The following is a 17,159-nucleotide window of genomic DNA, read 5'->3' as shown; positions in this document are numbered from 1 at the left end:
CACTGTGGTCTCCTTGCTTATAAGGCCAGTAGTTCTCCCGGTTCTACTTGTTTTATTAAATAAGCAAAATGTTATTGATCACTCATCATTATGAAGTTTGATAGATCATTAAAAAGCAAATAATGCCATTTTATACAGAAGAACTGAGGCTTATTTAGCATTCCCTGAAAACATCTGGGGATATACTAAATTCCTATAGATAATATTGAAAGCATGTTATTTTGCTGGAAAGATCCCCAGATTACTATTGGCAGTTGCCCTTTAATGTGCAGACATAAGCATACATCAGCTATTTCTATACCCTACCCCAATATACCCCACCTTATGTCATTTTGGAAATTCTGTAAAGATAGGAAGAAATAAATAAAATTTAAATATATATAGCTATATGGAGGAATCTGCTTGAGAGAACAAAGACTTCCTAAAACAAGAACCTATATTCATTGGGTAGTAAGCGGAAACCCAAATCAGTTTTTGTTTCCTTCAATCCAAGTCAGTTTATTCCAGTTTTCTGAAATTAGCTATGTACTTATTTTTGTTTGTTTGATGTAAAGTAGCTTTCTCCAATTTCTCTTCTACCCTGGAATTTGCAGATCACTAGAATCATTAGAATAAATCTTACACCTATGTTTTTCAGACTTTTTACCTGACTCACATAACTAGTGTACATGTTACGTTGTGACCTGGTATAAACACACGCAAAGAAAACAGACAATGTTTTGCAAAACAGTACTTGTCCTTACTATAAGGAGCACACTCTATGTTTCTACTTTAGAATTTTATTTATTTAAAAAATTTCCGGTTGCAACTGTTTAAATTGATTTTTGTGAGCCACTAATGGATTACTGAAGTTCTGTCTTTTTTAGACCTGGAAAGAGACTTTTCCAGAGGTTGCAGATTCATGTGTGTATCTGCAGGTGACTATGAGGGCTGTTGTATTCTCTTATCCTTTCCTTATATTTGTGCTATACCCTCCCCGCCCCCCCACCCCCATTCAAGCAGGTCTGGTGGGCAGTGTCATTAGATCTGCCATCCAGGATCTCTTCCACTGATAGAAAGAAAATTTTAGGGTAAAAAAACAAAACAAAACTGAGCACCGTGCTGGTTATTACTGCCAGGGGGGAAAGACATCCTCTGGTGCCTGCAAACATGCTCTCCAGGTATAGGGCTGTTTGTTTTGGGGCTGACCAGATATTCTCAATTTGGCCTTGTTAAACTGCCCGTATCCTTAAAAACACGAGACAGGTCAACCACTGTGTTTTTCCAAGACTTTGTTTAAGGATTTCTCCTCTAAACTCTCAACTCCCTAAACCTGAATTCAAATCGTGTAACTCAGGGAAGATACAGCTCTCTTAACTAAACTCATTAACCAATACCTGAACGTGGACTCCCAGCAGCAAATAGAAAAATTCATTGGGTAAGGCTATTTTTTTGTTACTCCATCTCCTATACCTTGAAAGCATAAAACATAAAGAAAAAGAAAAAAATTCACCCACAGTCCCATTATCCAGAGATGATAACTGTTCCTATCTTTCTGTGGGTCCTTTTTACTGTCTTCATGTCATTGTGATTAGTTTATAAACAGCTTGGATCATTGAAGGTTTAAAAAGAAGCATTTTATTTTGTGGTTGAAAATGTCCTAAACAGCACTTAGTAATGGCTGAATAACATCTATCCCATTGTATGGATTTTCATTTATTTAACCAATCTACTCATGTAAGTGGTTTATAGTTTATCCACTGTTATATAATGGGGCGCTGCCAATCTCTATACATAAAGCAATTTTTTTGGATTTGAAATTATTTCTTGGATAAATTCTCAGAAGTGGAATCATGAGGTAGAAAGTAGTTGAACCATATTATTAGATTTCCTTAGAAGAGCCTGAGTGCACCAGCTTTTCCATCCCCAGGTGCCTGGGTTTTGGAAGTTTCACTCTGATGGAGACATGGACACTGGGTTCTCCAGGCAAGCCAGGGATGTTGTAAGCCACACACAAGGCAGACTCTTGGGTATCCTTAGAATTCCTTTTGCCCTTGAATAGACATGTTGCTGTCACCAATGGAAGAAAAGTGTTCTCTGAAGAAAACCTTGGTGTGCAAATACTTATTTTTAGGGGATGGGTGTGGTGGAATTTAAATTATCATTTCAATCTCATTTTTAGTTTTACTGGTTTGGACTCTTATGTTCCATCTGGCTCATTATAAATAAAATACTGTTGAATTTATTCTTGTATTTTCAGAAACAGAAAATTAGATGTTAAATTCATGGTTGTATACTGCGTTCCACCAAAATAATGATTTTTTTCCTTTTGTATTTTTATGCATATTTTACAAATAACTTCTTAGCCCTCCCTTGCCAGTTTTGACATACTTTATTAAATTGGCACTTCTGCATCCTTGGACATTTTCATTTCCAACTGGGATTTATTTTACACATTAAATATTTAGTCATGGTGTTGAGATGGGGCAGAAGTTGTTGATATATTTGGCTTTCTTTCCTTGACACAGATTATTCTTCATTCTATGCACAAATACCAACCGCGGGTCCATGTCATCCGTAAAGACTGCGGGGATGATCTTTCTCCCATCAAGCCTGTTCCATCTGGGGAGGGAGTAAAGGCATTCTCCTTTCCAGAAACTGTCTTCACAACTGTCACTGCCTATCAGAACCAACAGGTATTGTTCTCAGAATTGCTATCTTTCTAGACTTTTTGTTTCAGGTGTCAATAGAAAGCTAGCTATGCTTTTCACTGTATCTAAATGTTATGAAGTGTCATAAAGCATTTGCCATATAAGACATCCAGGGTGTGTGTGTGTGTGTATAAACAGTTTTTTTATCCATGATTCCCCAAGTAAGGCTACTTCTAGTGAGAATTTCTTTAGAAAAGAATGTGTCTCATGACTAACAGTGTAGGTTTGCTTTCCATTTTGAGATGTCGAATCATGATGTCATAATTAAAATAAAAAATCTTGTGGGGGCTCCTGGGTTGTTTAGTTGGTTGAGTGTCTGACTCTTTTTTTTTTTTTTAAGTTTTATTTATTTATTTGACAGAGAGAGCACAAGTAGGCAGAGCAGTAGATAGAGGGAGAGGGAGAAGCAGGCTCCCCACAGAGCAGGGAGCCCGATGTGGGGCTGGATCCCAGGACCCTGGGATCATGACCTGAGCTGAAGGCAGACGCTTAACCAACTGAGCCACCCAGGTGCCCCTGAGTGTCTGACTCTTGATTTTGGCTCAGGTCATGATCTCAGGGTCCTGAGATTGAGCCCTGAGTCAGGCTCTGCACTGCACGTGGAGCTTGCTTAAGATTCTCTCTCTCTCTCCCTCTCCCCCTCCCCTCCACTTACTCTATCTCTCTTTCTCTACCAAAAAAAAAAAAAAAAAGGCATGTATATTGCCTAGGAAATAGACATGTAGAATATGAATCCTGGATTGTATCATAGAGCACGGGATTTGATAATTCACATTATTTTAAAACTATAATCCATGTATTATAGGAAATATTTCAGAAGCATTTATCTTACGTAGTCATTTGGCATATATACAAAAAGGGCTATTTCTTTTAAGATATGCTTTAATTGTGACAGAGGGTGATACATATGCTTATAGCCTGAGAGATCAGCAGTTGTGGGGCATTCTTTCCATAAAATTAGTAATAATTTCAAAAGGGAAATATTTCTTTTCAATATAGGTAAGCATATGTATTTCTTTAAGGCTGTGTCAAGTAGGTGGAAAATGGATTCAAGGCGATTATTTAGTCCCTGCACTTATGGCCAGTTTTCATAAAAAATAGTGATGTAGTTGAGGCTGATGTGGTCTGTGGTAGACTTTTTTTTTAAATTTTAGTGGTCAGGAGAATTATTTTAGGTCTCCACTTCTCTTTACATTTATTTAGATCTCAGTTAAATTTTAAGGCTTTAAAATCTCCTGGTTGTGGTTTTTGTTGTTAAAACTTATGAGGAGATTTGGATCCCGTCCCCTGCATCTTCCTTCTGGGCTGGGAGGTGCATCTGCTGTCATCCATGCAGAGCCGCCAGTCCCACAGCTGAAGCCATCCTGTCCTCTCACTCACATTGTCACGCTTTTGTATAGAAGTTAACCCTTAGAAGGACTGGAGATAATTAGGAAAATATTCTTAAAATACGTTAGATGCAGAAAATGATTTTTTTTTTTTTTTTTTAGGAAAAGTATAATGCATGAGGAGAAAAGAGCAGAGACGTTTAGTACCTTTTAAGCAACCCTGGTTTATCTGTCTCTCTTTTTGTCTCAAACACCAACACATTAATAATGTCAAATGTGTATTTTTCTCCCAGCCTCTGTGATACAATAAACAAGATGCAGTGGGCTTTTGGTACATGTTGGTGACTAATAGCAATTGACAAACTTTGACAAATCGATAATAGGGTAAAAAAAAATTAGAAGAAGGGAAACTGATAATGACCAAATACAATGATGTTCATTTTTTAACTTCCTGGCTCCTATTTTAAGAACTCAGGGAAAATGGGTGGTTAACAGCATGGGGTTCTGAAGCCCAGGGTCCCAGCCTAGTTCTACAGGCAAGTAACCTTATGATCATAGGAAACTTAAGCCTCAGTTTAAAAGAAAACATAAGATTGGGATAATAACTACATGTAAGTTGCCGTGAGAATTAAATGAAATATGCGTATAAAATTCTTAGTACAGCATACATAGTATGCACTCAGTAATAAAAATAATGGCAATAGTAACATATCTCTATTCAGACAAGGCACCATTATATAAATCTCTACTCTTTTTTGAAATAGTATTTTAAATGAACATTTAAATTATTTAATGTTATTTAAATATTATTTAAATGAACAAAGAGTTCAGCTATAATGAACTATAAAGAATTCCTTCAGGACAATATATAGGGGGATTGCACATATAGGGGGATTGCCTTCGTGTTATCCAACAGTGTTCATTTATCCTTAGCTAAAATGGCACCGTCAGAAGTATGTTCATTAACTTTGTAGATTCCACTAAACCAAAGAGCATAGAAAACAAAGCATGATGTGCTTCTTAGAAAATCGGCTGTAACTCCCTTTGGGCAAGGAGGAGATCTATTAAGAAAGAGGTGAGATGTTATTAGTGTCAATTATAAGATGGTGTAGCTAAAAAAAATTTTTTTTTTAAAGATTTTATTTATTTATTAGACAGAGAGAGAGACAGCGAGAGAGGGAACACAAGCAGGGGGAGTGGGAGAGGGAGAAGCAGGCTTCCTGCAGAGCGGAGAGCCCGATGCAGGGCTCGATCCCAGGACCCTGGGATCACGACCTGAGCCGAAGGCAGTCGCTTAACCAACTGAGCCACCCAGGCGCCCCCCCAAAATTTTTTTAATGGAGATGATTAGACCATTTGTAAAAATCCTACTCCCAAATTTCTGTTAAAATTAAAACATTTATTTCTACTACCTGAATAAGATTTAATCTCATTAGAGCCTTTCAGTAATGGTTAGCTCTGATTAGACATTCACTGTAGGGCTCTGACAAGGTCAGGACTCAACAGAAAACAGAGGAAAGAATAAAATTATCAGATGAGAGCCATAAAGATGATTCAAAGAGACACAAAGAAAAATACAGAGGCAGAAAAGTTAAAGAAGCGGATAGTACCTAATTCTGAAGAAGAGAGTGATGTGTAGGAGCTTAATGGCATTCAAGTGTTGTAAGTAACTTGACTAAGTAGAAGGTGGATATTAGCTGTTACCCATTACCAAGAGGAACAGGATTAAGCCATGTCACAGAGTTAAAGGGAAGAGCTTTAGTTCTGAGGGATTGTCAAACAAAGGACTGGTTATCAACAGATGATTCAGAATTTCCTTCTCTAGTGATATTAAAAGCAAAAGATTTTATTTACAGAGTTTGAAAAGGGGTGGGGAATGTCTTTTTCATAGCAGATGAATATCTAGGTGATTTCTGAAATTTTCTTCTAGCTTTGCAGCTAAGGTAATAAAATACCTGAGAAATAGGGGAGAGGAACACAGTCAATTTTGTAATTACTTGTAGTTCTTCCACCATTTCTCTTTTTAATGACCTTACTTGACATTTAGAATATTTGATATGAATTTTGTACTCTGCAGATTACTCGCCTGAAGATAGATAGGAATCCATTTGCCAAAGGCTTCCGAGACTCTGGGCGTAACAGGTAAGACTTAGTGAAGAACATTCTGGCTCTGATAAATATATTTGGCTTTTTGTTGTGAATTTTCCATGACAAGGTAAACAGTTAAAGTTACTGACATGCTTTTGAAATAATTTTCTGATGAGGATTAAAATTTGTCGGTACCGCTGGGCCTTGGATGTAACTTATTTTTGGGTGTAGTGCTATGGCCTGCCCATTCCTAAGGGAAATTTTGAAGTGGGATGCTGGCTGAAAAATGCAAGTTCTCAAGGTGCACAGTGCATGCCACCTCTGAAAGGACCTTGAGGAAACCTGTCTTTCAGACTCAGGGGTTTCAGTATCTCAAGTCAATAGCCTACCCTTTAGGCCCCGGGGCTTCAATATTCCAAGTCAGTAGCCTCTCTGCATCTGCTGTTGTTTTATAATTTGCTTAGTGATGTCACAACAATCTATTGATTCTGTCTTCAGAATATGATGGGGTTCCGTTCCCTCAGATTTCCAGCTAGAATATGAAACTACTCCCCATTGCCAAGAGAGCTGATGTTCTTTAGTTTCCAAATTTGTCTTGGCTGAGCTGACAGCTACACACTTGTTTATTTTTTCTGTTTCGTGTTTTATGGTGTTTGTACTAGGAGGGAGAGCAACAATAATGAATTCCACTCTGTTACTTTTATCAAAAAGCAGATCACCCTTGTGTGTGCCATGGGCTTTTGAATTTATTGATATGATTCTATTCTAATATAGTCTGGTGCAACATTTTCTAAAATAAGTACTGATAGTAATAAAGAGTAATAATAGACTAACAACATTCTCCAGACGCCTTTTCAGGGGAAGGCTTTGACTTAAATGTTTTTAAAGCTTTTAAGAAGAAATATTCGAGAAATTTTTATTACTTTACTCCAGAAATTATTCTAATACTTCTTGAAAACTTGGTATTCTTGAAAACTTGGTCTAGGCTCCGTCTACAGGAAGTCAAAATCCCCAATTGTTTTGTTTTAGGGACAGTTTGATTTAAAATTGTAGAGCGAGGACAATCAGGTGGTAGTCCAGATTTTTAGTTTCTCCCAGCTGATTATTTGGGCAAGGCTGGTGCAGAGATCTTTTCTCAGAATACAGTCAAGTGCTTGCAGAATATACTCATATGCAGCGGCATTGTTTAAACACCATGCAACATGAGGACTAAAATGCAGCTGAAATGCATTGAGAGTAGAGTAGCCTTTAATTTAGTGCAGGTACATCAACAAGATGGACTAATAATAGGACTAATAATTCCCTCTAAAATTCTTTATTCTGTAGGAAGATTTGCAGGTATTCCTATAATACCTATTGCCTGATATATTGAAATCATTCTGCCTTTTTAGATGTTTGTTTTAATGTGAGAACAACTTTGCTTGGCTTTTGTTATGTTACATTGGCTCTTGGTTAACTTTGCTGTCCAGAGGAGTTTCTAAAAGCTGAATAATTTAGTAACTGAGAAGGTCACTGGTGAGGACTAATGGGAGCCTTTGGGGTGACTTCTTTTCTGCCTTGACAAATACTTTGATGGAATCTTCTTGTGGTTTTGGTGACAGCAGTATAGTATTTATCCATTTAAGGGTCTTGCATTACTTTCATTTCATTATTTTTTTTAAGTAGTGAATACATTTATTAAAATTCACTGCAACTCCAGGAAGGCAGCACGAGGCTTGAGGAATATAACAGCCAGAAACCGTGTCCAGGCTGCCCTGTAGGACTGACCTAGCAGACACCTCACTGCTGTCGACACTGGGGGAATCACACTGCTTGGATACTGTCGGTTCATTTTTGAAACAATACATTTAAAAATATTTTTAAAGGTGTATTTTGAATAGATACCAATAGTGAATAAACCTACAAATAGAAGTGAGATGATAAGATGCATAGGACAAGTTTTCAGGAAGAATTCTAGAAATGTCAGCATAATGAAAAGGCATTTGAATTTGGTCAGTGAAAAAAATCAGTGGGATGGGTGAAAATAAACTGCTAAGTCCCTTGTTTGGTATCATGAGGTCAGAATGCTAGGTTTGATATGAAATTTTTCCTTCCTTTGTTTTACAGGTATATAGATGTGGCATCCGTGGTGCTTGCTACTATTTCTTTCCTGACTCTATAACTTTTAAAGTTTTTAGTGGACATACAGGACATAAGGAATTACGTTTTAACACTTTTTAAATTTTGTTAAATTTTAAATTTTTTGTTTTGCTCCAAATGTTTAAGCAATATCACAGTACAAGAAGATTATGTTGAGTCTATACATAGCTTTCTTATTAGTGACATGAATAATTTCACATTTTGTCTCATTAAAATTAGTTTTCCTGCTTATGATAGATAGCTCTTCAGTGCTTATTTTGGAATGCTAAATATTTATAAATCAACATTCTCTATTTAGAAGTCTAATTTTAACATTTTCCATTGATAAATGAAAAAAACTCATATATGGAGAAGAGGGAATTTGGTCAGCTTTAAAGATTTCTAACTTATATATTTTCCTTAAAAAAAAAAGTTTAAGTTTTATATAAGACTTGGAGTGTGCATTGGTGTTGAGGGCTTGGGGAAGGAGTGATATTTTTTCATATAAATAGAGAAGAAAGCCCATGAGAAAAAGTTCATTTTATTTCTTTAATACCCCTGGTCTGTAATATATAAATTCTGTTTTTATTTTTCCCCATATATGAAATAAACAAATTAAGCAGGACAAGAAATAAACACGGACTTGTGATTTTTTTAAACTTTATATAAAATAATTTGCTTTAATTAAAAATTATCCCTTCCTGGTTATTTATGGTTCTACAGCCTATTTTATAGGAATCAGTAGCTTCAGCCCTTAAAAGCTCTCCTGCAAGACATTTGCTACGTGCAAGAGAATTTATGTGCTGAGAATAGTTTCATTCTTCAGTTAGGCCTTAGGTTTGACCCTATAAAATTTTTTACTCAGGAAGGTACAGAAATTTCTTTGCTTTAAATACTTCAGGAAAAACATAACCATTTTACTAAATAAACTTGGCCATTTGATAGCGTAAATTAGGGTGGTGATAAAATGTGGAAATTGTTCAAAGGCATCTTGTATAAATTATCGCCTTGGCTACACTCCTGCAGGAGGTGCCTTTTATCTTTTCTTTAACTAGATGGGAAAAGTCTCCATTACTGGAGAAAATGAAGGTCTTTTTTAAAAAGTCCAGATTCAGCTAATAAATATTTTATAACTGTTTCCTGCAAAATATCTGAAATCCTTTCTGGAACTTGCAGGGTGAAACAGCAGCCTCAAGAAAAGTATCAATAGATTCAAGTCAGATCACTTGTAGATATGTCATTTTCAGAGCATCTCTTTAAAGCTTAGGTTATATGTTTGTGATGATCAGTAATGTCTCCCCAAGAACTGGGTCTATGGATTTGTATCTGAAGCATAATAAAGTTTACACTGCTAAAACAAATGATGCAGTAATGATCCTCTCCATAGTTAATAAATGTCTAAGTCCAGTGGATGCTTATTAATTACCTCTTAGCAAACTCCCCTTGAGACCACTCCATGGCCACTTTGGTATCCTTAATATTCAAATCTATGACTATTAAAACTCATCTATGTGGTAATAAAAAAGCAGTTTTATACAAAACTGCATTCTGACATTCTTTAGCATTTAAAAAAGCTTGTTTCTAGAAAGTCTTAAAACCTTGTACAAATGAAATATAGAGTAAGCAGATAAAAGAGTACCCAGCATTCATTAGTTGAGTATTAAATGCAACCTGCAGGCAACATGGGGTTTGGGGACTGACCAAGCTGCCAAACTGCCCCCAAATCAATACTTTAATGTACATAAAATATTATTGAGTAGATCTTGCTTGCATCTGGCTCATAGTCAGCCACAGATATGATGTCTGGTTTTGGAAAAATCACTTGGGAGCGCACAACTTTAGAGCTAGGAAAGGATGCAGAGCTTTCATAGTCTGATCCTCACTTTGTGGGAAACTGAAGTCCAGGGAGGTTAAAACATTTACTTAGGGTCACATAGTGAATTCTAATGAGTTGGAGCCATAGCCCAGTTCTCCTGACCCCCAATCCAGTGTTCTTACCATGAAATAGCCCTCTCTCTGTAGAACACTGATTACATCCAAAGCTAGGTTCTGCCCTTCATGCTCAGTGCAGCCCAGGTGGAAGGCATGTGCAGGTCCACTCTGCCCTGCTCTCCCCTTTGGCAGCCTGTACTAGCACCTGTGTGGGGCTGGTGATGGCTTTTGGAGGTGCTCCCACAGCAGCACCCCCTGAACTTGTGACTTGAGAGATGAGTCAGGTTCATGTCTGGACTCATGTGAGGATGGTTCATGCACACAAGCCTGTGCACGCACTCAGTACCACCCATCCACACACACACACACACACACACACACACACTGCTGTCTCCTTCTATCACTAAGATGGGGTACTGATGCTCCATGGAGTCATGATAGACATCAACAAATCAATGGAGTCTACAGTCTGAACACTAAGGAAGTAAATTCAGTGTGTAAAACCTTAGAACAGTAGGGCAAGTTGTGTAAGATGGTTTTATCTGCACATATCACTTACTAGGAGTGTTTAGAGAGTTTTCACCATGTTGTGTAGGTGGTATGACTCTGGGGCCAGGGGGTTCCTCTAGTCTTAGTTCATAGTTCTTGATTTGGGGATGCAAGGTATCCAGAGGAGGTAGCAAGTTGAGTGCAAGTGATTAAAGACCCATTCTTTAACATTTGCATTAAATACAGATTATCTGTGTTAAATAAAACCGTATCTAACAATCACAAGAGAAGTCTGAATATTGTTTGATACTAAGAAAGCAGGCATTTCCTACAATGGAGCTCTATGTTTCATGAAAATCACAGTGTTATTAAGATTAACAAATTGCTTAGGGCTTTGGTAGTTGAGGGAAGACTGGCGAGGTCTGAAGAATGGGCTAGTTGAGTGAAGCGCCTCATTTCCAGAACCTAGAGGACTTAGTTATCTGATTCAAGGAGAGGAGGACTCTGAATCACTTACAGTAGGAGATACATTTATGTATGTATTTAGATATATAATATATATATTGTTTTCAAATATATATATATTTGACATATATGTCATGCAAATAGTTTACAACCAACTTATCTTGTCTCTTTAAGTATCCGCTCACTAAGTGTACGTAGGGGCCTTGAAAAGAATGTTTGATGCTAATCCTAGAGCCATATGTGGTACCGGCCTGTGTTCCTCCTGCATGTTGGGCTGAGAGGTCAGTGCTGCCTGCCAACCCCCTGGACTCCCTGTTGCTGAAGGGAGAGCCTACACTGGCTGCACTGGGTGTGATGGAGATTGTGCGCACGCCCCCCACCCCGCCCCAGAGAGAAGTTGGTTTTCTTTGGATGAGTGCTCTTCTAAAGCTGGCTACCAGGGCACCAAATGATGGGCAGAAATGCCTCTTCAGAAAAAGTGGCTTTACAGGGTCAGGCTTTTGTGTTAAAGCCTTCCTCATCAGAGGGAGAAGTAATGTTACAGTGGGAGAGGGTGGATTCCAGATCCCAGAAGAGCCTTGGACTCACATCAGCTAGGATGGACCTCTTCACCTGAGCTCCTTAGCACAGAGACAGCTTCTTATTCTCCGAGGTCGGCTTAGTTTTCTGAGAATGTTAACAGCATATCTTGGGTGGTTTCCATCGTCCCGTGCTCCTGGTGACAGAATGGTAGCCCATCTCTGAAGCGTTTCTTTCTGCCTGTGCCAAGCTCCTGCCCTACCAATGTGGGGGGACACTGTCAACACCAGCGATGTGTTCTGAGCTGCTTATTACTGGCAAAAGCTCCAACTGCTCCTAACGAGGCTTCTTTTGTCCACCTCCATCCCAATCCTTCCGTTTAGAATGGGTTTGGAAGCCCTTGTGGAGTCATATGCATTCTGGAGACCTTCACTACGGACTCTCACCTTTGAAGATATCCCTGGAATTCCCAAGCAAGGTAAAACACAAAGTCTTCTGGGTCATAGATACAGCCGGTTCTTGACTGGAAGCTCAGGCACTGAAAAATACACCTGTCGTCATTGGCATCCACAATGACGACCTCATCACCAACATCCTCTTGTTACAGAATCCACCTCTTTTCTGTGAGGAATGGGGATGGGAACCAGAAAAATGGCTCTTGTGGTCATAGGTTAAGTCTTGCATGTTGTAGGCTGTTTATCTATTTCATAACCTTTACTTCACCCTTAAATCTCTTGTTAAAATTATAGCTGGACTGTGGGCCCTCGTGCCAGGCCCACCTCACAGGGAATTGCCAGTGCCAGTCCCGGTTCACCCTTCCTTGCCACTTCTTTCTGCACTTCCTTCAGCACAATGGCCTCTAGGCAGGGTTCACCTGCTGGATTTATGCTGAGGAGGTCAGGCACCCCGGGGCTCACCTCTGAGTGTTTCCCCCAAGCTCAGGCTAGTGTTTCCTCAGAGGGAGCTGCTTGCAAAGGGATGATGCTTCCTCCTCTGCTCGGTAGGTAGGACTCTTGGCCCGCTCCTGCACTCAGCCTTTTTATGCCTGATCCTGCCCAGCACCCCAGTGACAATTAACATGCTGGGTTTTAGATAATTATCATTGACTGGATGGGGCTTTTAGATTATTTTGAGAAGCTATATAAAACACTGTTGCTGGAGCAATGAAGGCTTTACAACCTGTCCAGCCTGTTGGAATTCTCCTCTCCCCCTAAGTTCTGTCAAGTTTGCAAACATCAATCTGCCAGTGAATCCAGAGAGGGGGAGACGGCCACCACCACAGTTATTGATTGGACACAAGGTCAACCACCCTCTCCGTTTCACAGGACTGTTTATTTGGTGGGCCTCTGCTCTTGTGTTAGCATGTGATTCACCAACCTGTGTTCTGGTTGGAAATGAGATTTTTGAAGTTCTAGACTATTGCCTTCTTGTAATAGCCCCATGTGATACAGCCGTGGATACACAAGCTTTCAGTGGGAAGCTGCAGATATGTTTGAGGCAGGGTGTGTCTTTGACCAATTTGGCTCTTTCCTTGGAATTCTTTTCCATTTTCATGCAAGAAAACATACTGATCCAGAGCAAGGTCTGCTGAAAGGGTAAAATATGGAAAGAAGAGAGGTGATGGCTATACTTTAGGAATAAGATACAGAGTAAGATGAAAGTTGTCAAGTTGCCAGGAAAGTATTTGTAAATATTTATTTTAGAAAATCAGAAAACTTGAGGAAAGTTAATGGGGGGAGAAAATGTGAAAATTCTATGTGGCAGTGTCCTGATCTCTTCTGCAATAAAAAAAGAAAATTATTGCCTGGGGAGATCATATGCCTTGGAAATATTGAGAGGATCTGTGTCTAAAATATTTCAGTCTGAATTCAGTTAAATTATAATTCCTTGAGAACCAAGACCATCTTGTTTTCATCGTTCCATGTAGGCTTCCTTGTGACAAGCTGTGTCTAGCTCATGCTCACAAAATTGAAAGGAAAACATGGCCGTGGAGTCGTTGCTCTTTACATTTCAACTTCTTTTGTAGGAAATACAAGTTCTTCCACATTGCTCCAAGGCTCTGGGAATGGCGTTCCTGCCACCCACCCTCATCTTTTGTCTGGATCCCCTTGCTCCTCTCCTGCCTTCCACCTGGGGCCCAACACCAGCCAGCTGTGTAGCCTGGCCCCGGCTGACTACTCCACCTGTGCCCGCTCTGGCCTCACCCTCAACCGCTACAGCACATCCTTGGCCGAGACCTACAACAGGCTCACCAACCAGCCTGGCGAGACCTTCGCCGCGCCCAGGACTCCTTCCTATGTGGGCGTGAGCAGCAGTACCTCGGTGAACATGTCCCTGGGCGGCACGGATGGGGACACTTTCAGCTGCCCACAGACCAGCCTGTCCATGCAGATTTCGGGGATGTCCCCCCAGCTTCAGTACATCATGCCTTCACCCTCCAGCAACGCCTTTGCTGCTAACCAGACCCATCAGGGTTCCTATAACACGTTCAGGTTACACAGCCCCTGTGCCTTGTATGGATATAATTTCTCCACATCCCCCAAACTGGCTGCCAGTCCTGAGAAAATTGTTTCTTCCCAAGGAAGTTTCTTGGGGTCCTCACCGAGTGGGACCATGACCGATCGGCAGATGTTGCCCCCTGTGGAAGGAGTGCACCTGCTTAGCAGTGGGGGTCAGCAGAGTTTCTTTGACTCTAGGACCCTAGGAAGCTTACCTCTGTCATCATCTCAAGTGTCTGCACATATGGTCTGATGAATCCTTGAAGTGAAACCATACTCAGATTGGTCTAATGTATTTTCTTTCTTCATTTTTTTTCTTTTTTTTCTGAAAGCAATATGAAAAGAAACTATCAGTAGCTTGTAAGATTTACATGTAATAGGAAATGAAGGCTCCCTGAGTGTTTTGACTTCCTCATGGTGAGATTGTAATTATCTGGTATATATGTAAACTGTACATAGCATGTGGAGTTTTGCAGCCTATAAAACCACATCCTCTCCCCCCCCCATTTCATCTAGTTGCACAGAGTGTTGGCATAAGTAGGATGTTTAACCAAAATTCTCAGACTCTTTTAAAAACCAAACAGCAAACTTAAAACTTGGCAGTGATACTAACCAGACCAAGACTTATAACTTAATTTATCAGGAAAATGCTCTACACAGTTTCATACTTGAGTGTTGATAACTAACAGTAACCAGCACACAGAGTCTGTGATTTTTGTTATTCTTGGGCACAGTGTGAGAACCTAAAATGCAAAAGCCAGCTGAGGTCTAAGTATTAGTTCTGAGGTATTTGTAATCATGAAGGATTAGCTTTTGTGTTCCTGCTTGCTCTTGTTTGTCACAGGTATTAGATGATCTTGGTTCTGTAAAAATCCATAACCTATAATAATTATTTACTTAGGTAAGGTGGAAGAGAGGCTTATACTTTCTTTTCACTTTTCATTGGGTATGTAAGAGGTATTTATTCATCTGCAGAGAATAAATTTCCAGTATTTTGGATCTTTTGCTCATTTTATTTATTCAAGGTAGACCATTAAAGAATGTTCTAGAAACATTTTTAAATTCCAGTTTTCATTGGGGAAGGACTATATGATATGAGTGGAATGCCAAAAAGAAAATAAACCCACCTCAAATTCTTTGATTCTAATGAGAAATGTCTGTCTTTTTAAATCAAGAGGAATAATATTGTCAGCCATCCCTTAGGTTTTTATAGTGTGGTTTTTCATTGAGGATATTTTTTCCATTTTGTTTTTGAGATTCCTGACCCGTGGTCTATAAGGAAGGAAAAAGGCATTTGTGCTACTTATTTATGTCTTGTAACTCCTACAAATTGAAACCTTCCCCCTCCTTAACCTTGTTTCTCTGTCTGGGTCTTTCCCGAAACAAATAGATTCTAGGCCTTTATGGTATTAAATAACACTGTAAGGAATTTCAGGGGGTTATCTCCAGCAATCTGTCTTTTGGGGGTTGTAGTGCAAAGGCCAAAGCCCATTACCATAAAGACCCTCTTAGAGGATGAAGGAGGAAGATACTAATTATGATAAAGGATCTATAAAACTTTTAACCTCAACAGCATTTTCACCCTCAAAATTGGAAAAATGAAAACAGGATTGTTTTTGAAAAATCCCTAAAATAATGTATACATGGTTTAAGATTTCAAAATAAGTAACTTCGATAGCACATTAGGAGATGAATAGGAAAGGCTAAGAATGCATGATAAGGAGCATTACCGTATGTCTGTTGAGAAATTAAAATAATATGTCTGTTCATTGACTCATTACCTTTCATATATTTGTCAAGCTAAAGCAGATTTCCTTTCCAAGCTAAGTGAGATTTCCTTTCAGTGCTAAACAGAGTTGCTTTAACTCATCCCTAGTTTAGATGGGGAAAGGGTGTAGCTCCTGACTTGCTTCTTTACTTTAAAACAGCATGGCTGTTAGATATTTAAGCAGATAACTGTTTGAAAAGTATTTGTACAGGATGTGACTCTGTTTATGGATATTGATAAATTTCCTCATGGATTTTGTAACAGTTCCTCAAATCAGTATTGGTTTTTACACTGAGGATTAGCATGAAGGGACACAAAATACTTCCAGTAGGTAGATCTGTAGAAGATACCTGTGTATGGTATTAATAGCTGGACAGAGATTTGGGAAAAGTCCTCATGAGTACATTCCAGCCTTAGCGCGTAGTACAATTCAAGAACGAGAAAGTTGTCTATCTTGAGAAAACATGGAAAGTAATCTATACTCATATGTATTAATAGGGAGAGCATTTTCCTTTTTGCTGTTGGTGATTTGAAATGATACAACAATATGAGTAGAATTTTTTATTAATTTTTTTGATTTAGCAATAGTGTACAAATTGCTGTTTCCTTTAGGTTTTACTGTAAATATTAATCACCATGTCACTTCAAAGACTAGCCTTTTATCGTTATATTAAATGACATACATGCATTGATAATTATAATTATATATCTGTATTTTATTAAAAAGTGCTTAAGAAATTATATATTAAAGTGTGTTACTAAACCCTTTTGTGACTTTGGAGGGTAATCATTTAAAGTGTCTATAAATGTTGTTCCAAGAATAAGCACACATACGAACACCCAAACACAGATTTTGTGGCTTTTGATTACAAGACATGGAGAAATGGGTCTGGCATTCATTTTTCATGTGTTAAATATAATTTCTTGGGGCCCTGACCATGTCATTGAAGGTGAAGCCCTGACAAATGTTGAACACGTGAAAATTCAAATGTAAGAAGAGGAGGCCATGGTGGTATGTTTTGTTTCTGGTCCAGGGGAGAAGGGCAAGGATACAAGAATGAGCTGCTTATACCACTGACCAGTGATGACAGATCACTTCTAGACCCCTTGACTGGAAAACATTCCAAGGGGCATTGTCATGAGGTGAGGTTGCTCCTATCACAGCCAGTCACATTTTGAAAATTAACACTTGCTTCTATACAAGCTCCTTCCCAGAGGTCAACAGCTTTTCACAAGCAGGGCACCCACTTGCTGACCCCTGATT

At 38.9% G+C, this 17,159-nt stretch overlaps 1 protein-coding gene across 3 annotated transcripts in view; it reads left to right on the top strand.

The window, feature by feature from the left end:
• TBX18 (T-box transcription factor 18) overlaps nucleotides 1-16,658 on the top strand; it is a 30,286-nt gene extending 13,628 nt beyond the window's left edge. For all 3 annotated transcript variants that reach the window (XM_064597825.1, XM_045867189.3, XM_064597826.1), the window contains exons 5-8: nucleotides 2,508-2,675; nucleotides 6,096-6,160; nucleotides 12,013-12,107; nucleotides 13,656-16,658. In XM_064597825.1, coding sequence (XP_064453895.1) covers nucleotides 2,508-2,675; nucleotides 6,096-6,160; nucleotides 12,013-12,107; nucleotides 13,656-14,380 — 1,053 coding nt within the window. In that variant the 3' untranslated portion in view covers nucleotides 14,381-16,658. The remainder of the gene's footprint in view (nucleotides 1-2,507; nucleotides 2,676-6,095; nucleotides 6,161-12,012; nucleotides 12,108-13,655) is intronic.
• The last annotated feature ends 501 nt before the right edge of the window (nucleotides 16,659-17,159 follow it).

Source organism: Mirounga angustirostris, unplaced genomic scaffold (assembly GCF_029215605.1).
Source record: "Mirounga angustirostris isolate CCGP_5_RB_7025 unplaced genomic scaffold, mMirAng1.0.hap1 SCAF_8, whole genome shotgun sequence".
In the NCBI taxonomy this organism is placed as follows: domain Eukaryota; kingdom Metazoa; phylum Chordata; class Mammalia; order Carnivora; family Phocidae; genus Mirounga; species Mirounga angustirostris.
The sequence above is the reverse complement of the archived record's forward strand: the minus strand, read 5'-3'. Positions and strand labels throughout refer to the sequence as shown.